The sequence below is a fragment of the Mustela nigripes genome, unplaced genomic scaffold (genome assembly GCF_022355385.1).
Source record: "Mustela nigripes isolate SB6536 unplaced genomic scaffold, MUSNIG.SB6536 HiC_scaffold_2238, whole genome shotgun sequence".
Taxonomy (NCBI): Eukaryota; Metazoa; Chordata; class Mammalia; order Carnivora; family Mustelidae; genus Mustela; species Mustela nigripes.
This window is the reverse complement of record NW_026741645.1, coordinates 1-4,942: the sequence shown is the minus strand read 5'-3', so window position 1 is coordinate 4,942 and position 4,942 is coordinate 1. Positions and strand designations below refer to the sequence as shown.

The following is a 4,942-nucleotide window of genomic DNA, read 5'->3' as shown; positions in this document are numbered from 1 at the left end:
CTGCAAAGAAGACATCCAGATGGCCAACAGACACATGAAAAAGTGCTCCATATCACTCGGCATCAGGGAAATACAAATCAAAACCACAATGCGATATCACCTCACACCAGTCAGAATGGCTAAAATCAACAAGTCAGGAAATGACAGATGCTGGCGAGGATGCGGAGAAAGGGGTATCCTCCTACACTGTTGGTGGGAATGCAAGCTGGTGCAACCACCCTGGAAAGCAGCATTGAGGTTCCTCAAAAGGTTGAAAATAGAACTGTCCTATGACCCAGCAATTGCACTACTGGGTATTTACCCTAAAGATACAAACGTAGTGATCTGAAGGGGGCACGTGCACCCGAATGTTTATAGCAGCAATGTCTATAATAGCCAAACTATGGAAAGAACCTAGATGTCCATCAACAGATGAATGGATAAAGAAGAGGTGGGATATATACACAATGGAATACTATGCAGCCATCAAAAGAAATGAAATCTTGCCATTTGCAAAACGTGGATGGAACTAGAGGGTATCATGCTTAGTGAAATAAGTCAATCGGAGAAAGTCAACTATCATATGATCTTCCTAATATGAGGAAGTGAAGATGCAACAGTGGGGGTTAAGGGGGTAGGAGAAGAGTAAATGAAACAAGATGGGATTGGGCGGGAGACAAACTATAAGTGACTCTTAATCTCACAATAAAAACTGAGGGTTGCTGGGGGAAGGGGGGTTGGGAGAAGGGGGGTGGGGTTATTGACATTGGGGAGAGTATGTGCTATGGTGAATGCTGTGAAGTGTGTAAACCTGGCGATTCACAGACCTGTACCCCTGGGGATAAAAATAGTGGCCTTTAATTGAATTCTCGATGAAAAATAAATTGCTAAGAAGGACAATTTGGGGAAAACTAGGAAAATTTTTAATGTGAACACCCTATCAGGTGATGTTAAATTTCTTGTGGTTAATAATGATATGATAGGGTGCCTGGATGGCTCAGTCAGTTAAGTGTCTGCCTTTAGCTCAGGTCATGATCCTGGGGTCCTGGAATCAAGCCACATTCACCTCAGTAGGGAGCCTGCTTCTCCCTCCCCTTCTCTCCTCACCACACACCCTCCCACTAGTGCTTGCTCTCTCTCTCTCACTCTTGCTTTCTTTCTCTAATAAACAAAATCTTAACAAAAATATGACAGTGTAGGAAATGTCTTTGTTCTTATGAGGAATATGTTCAAGAATTTATGGGTAAACTGTCATAATCTCATTGTTATGTCACATATACATTTTCAGATGGATTATTGGACAAATGTGGTGCAATGTTAACAATAAATCATCTTAATTTAAGAAAATTCATGGACACTTTCCCAACTAGGCTTGAAATTTTTCAAAATAAATCTGAAGGAAAATGTCATTGATTCACATTTTTCTTGATTATCTGCCCTATTTCTCTATCCACATAACAGCTTAGTTTCTTGTTAAGTTGTCCTTTCCTGCTACTTTCACTTCTCTATGTTGTGTACGATACAACTTAGTGGTTAAGAACATGGATTTTGGATTGGATCCCTCAATTTAATCTCCTTGAGCTCCACCTTAATATTTCTGTGGACAAATTAGGAAACTCCTTTTTTCCCCATTTTTTTAGTGGGGCTATAGGAAATTAAAATATAGGAGTAGAAGTAAAAAAATACAATAGATAAGTTGAGTAGTTAAATGGATACTGATGAAAAGTTATTTGCAAGCTAAAAGAGTATGCTAGGATTAATTTAAAATATAGCAGAAAGTGAGAGATGAGCAAGAGACATGAATACATCTGTTAATATTTATTGAATTGTAATAAAATCATTTTTTCCAAACAAAGTTAACAGTAAGAAGATTTATTGGATTTTAAAGTGAGAAGAGATGGTTAATTCCAAGGACCTTGAGTCTTCCTCTCTGTGATTCCCTCAGCTATGCCCTCATTTGTGTGTTGACTTCATCTCTAGGCTGGTTTCTCTTTTGGAGGCAAAATGGTTGTAGACTGTGCCACATTTCATATCCACAAAACATAGCATTCAGAGGAAGAAAGACTACCTTTTTTAGTGAATCTCTTTTAAAACAAAGGAAGCCTATATCCCAGAAACTTCCAGAAAATTACCTCTTATGTCTCATTGGCCCCAAATAAGTCATGGATTCTTCCTTTAACAGACCTCTAGGCTTCAGGGCTGCTAAGGGTTAGAAGTGGGTAGTGCAGAAATACAAAAACAGAATTTGTCATATTCCTGGAAAAAGGAAAGGGATTAAAGCATGTGAATTTGACAACTAAAAATATCCCCTAAAATAGAGAGTGGCTAAAAAGGAAAAGCATTCTTAGAACTCAGGTTTCCAGATTCCTTTACACCCTTAAAAAAGTGTTAAGGACCCTGTAGAGCTTTATGTCTGTGAGTTATATCTAATACTACTTACAATATTAGAGGCTAAAACCATGAAATTAAAATTATTTATTGACTTGTTATAAAAATAACAAACCCATTACATATTAATATAAATGATTATATTAAAGGAAATGGCTAATAAATGGCCAGATGTGTTAGATACCTTTTTAAGTATTAATGATAGGAAATTAGTAATACGTAGGTTGGTACTCACAGGAAGAAGATAGGCCTTCATTTTATTATCCAGTAGTTACAGTTTCCTACTTTTTCTTTAAAATGTTTATATCTGTGCCCTCCTCTCCTTTTATCCTCCAGTGTCAGTTCTCATCATCTAATATATGAATTCTTGCAGTTAACCTTCATTCCAATCAATTGCTGGATTAGTTTTCTAAAAAATACAGTCATATTACCTGATTCTAGGAAGTATCCAGTGTCTGATGCCTCTTGAGATAAAGTCCGACTCTTAACGGTGGCATTTAAGATTCTCAGTAACCCGATCCCTTTCCACCCTTACTTCCCATATTCCACAACAGCTTTTAACAAGAGTTTTTGTCAGCTTTCTGACTCTGTCCATGGTTCACCTCCTTCATCCCAGTTCCCAGTGTCACACTTATTTCCATAAACATTGACTGTTATACTCATATCTTTTTTCCTCCAAACACCATTTTTTAAAAATTATTTTTAAGGCACATCTTACTTCTGATTCTGCATAAGGACTAAATACCCTAGGTGACAAGGATCTCCATTTCCTAAGCTCCCAAGCAACATTGATACAAATTCTAGCTCAATCTGAATCACCTGGTTGAACTTGAGCAAGCCACTCATTGTTTGAAAGTATGAGGTTTTTACTGAGAAAATCCATATAAAATCATATCTAACCAGTTGGTAGGTAATATATATGAAAGTTCTAGCTTCGTTCCTAGCAGATAACATGTCCTCAGTAAATTACTTTTTTCTTTCATATTTGTGTATTTAAATGACCAATAAATATTTTTGTTTACATATTTACAATTTTCACTAATTTGTGCCTCATTTATGCTTTACAACATCTCCAACTTTTTGTTAATGTTGTGAATGTATCAGTAACTTACACTGGAGTCAGTACAAGTTGGTGGAATTCCTGATAACAAGATAAGTAATATCAGAGAAAAAACTTTTAATTTAATGTATTCAAGCTTACACTTCATTTTTGAATGACACCTCATCAAAGTATATGAAAATACCCAAATCCATGTGGATATAAAATCCACAAGTATCAACTATTTTAATTACAGATTGATAAATCACCAGTGTATAGATACGGTATTTCAGAGAACTTGAGGATAAAATTGACTAACACTAAAGATGAAAATAGTCTTTTTTATTATACATTTTATTAGTATTCTTGTTTTTAGTAATTTTTAATGGTGGTAAAAGATATATAACAAAATTTCCACTTTCAAGGATGAAAATATTGATTTGAGAATATTCTGTGTGAACTAATATTTAAATATATTATCTTGAACAAACTCAAAGAAAATTAAGAATCAAATATATACAGTTTACTTCTGACAGATGGTGTTGCTTGATCAGGGATTAATTTTGAGATCCTGGGATATCCCAGAGTTTGCTTTGGAATTCCAGAAATTTGTCAACAATATTATATGGAGGTGATCTTTATATACACTGACTTCTATTCCTAGTGTTACATTTATTGAAAATTGTAACTCAATATTCTTTGAAACAAAGTTAATAGTTTAACTAATTTCTTTGTGAAACAGTTTGTTACCTGAAGAAAAATTACTTAGTTCATTATACTGGAAGGTAGTGGCTTAGATTTTGGAAAACATTGTAGCAGAATCTCTCCTTGATGAACTTAGTAATTTGACTTCTATACTATCATGTATTAGTAATTGAATATTTTATGTACAAAGTGGCTCTCTTCTACTTTCTCAACATTCCATGATTTAAAAAATTATTTTCAAATTTAAGTTAATTTTCCACAGAAGATATTTCTTTTAGAATGTTATAAAATATTCTTTATGATTTTCTTCATAGCTTTTATTACTTCCTTATTTCTCAGACTATAAATAAGAGGATTTAATAAAGGGATCACTAGAGTATAAAAAACAGCACCAGGTATATCTTCATCAGCTTCTTTAACTGAATGTGGGCGAAGGTACACAAACAGAAGAGAACCATAGAATATTGAGACAGAGAGAAAGTGAGACGCACAAGTAGATAAGGATTTGCCTCTTCCCTCTTTGGATTTCATTTTGAAAATAGTAAAGAGAATGTAGAGGTAAGATATTAAGACACTGGCAATAGTGAAGACTTGAATTGAGCCTGAAAAGATAAATAGTACCATTTCATTGACATAAGGGTCAACACAGGAAAGTCTGTATAATGGAAAAACATCACAAAAAAAGTGATTAATTTGGTTTGACCCACAGAAAGTTAACCTAAAGAGAAATCCTATATGAATCATGGAATGAAGGTTTCCAGCTACGTAGACCCCTGTGGTCATCTGAATGCAGAGTTTCTTTGACATCATGGTGTGGTACTGCAGTGGGTT

General features: G+C 34.8%; 1 protein-coding gene across 1 annotated transcript; it reads right to left on the bottom strand.

Annotated features, from left to right (window-relative positions):
- Window positions 1-4,393: 4,393 nt before the first annotated feature.
- LOC132008928 (olfactory receptor 5K1-like) lies at window positions 4,394-4,936 on the bottom strand (the record flags this gene model as incomplete). Its single annotated transcript, XM_059387402.1, has 1 exon — window positions 4,394-4,936. A coding segment is annotated over one exon (543 nt), but the record flags the coding sequence as incomplete, so codon positions are not given.
- Window positions 4,937-4,942: the final 6 nt, after the last annotated feature.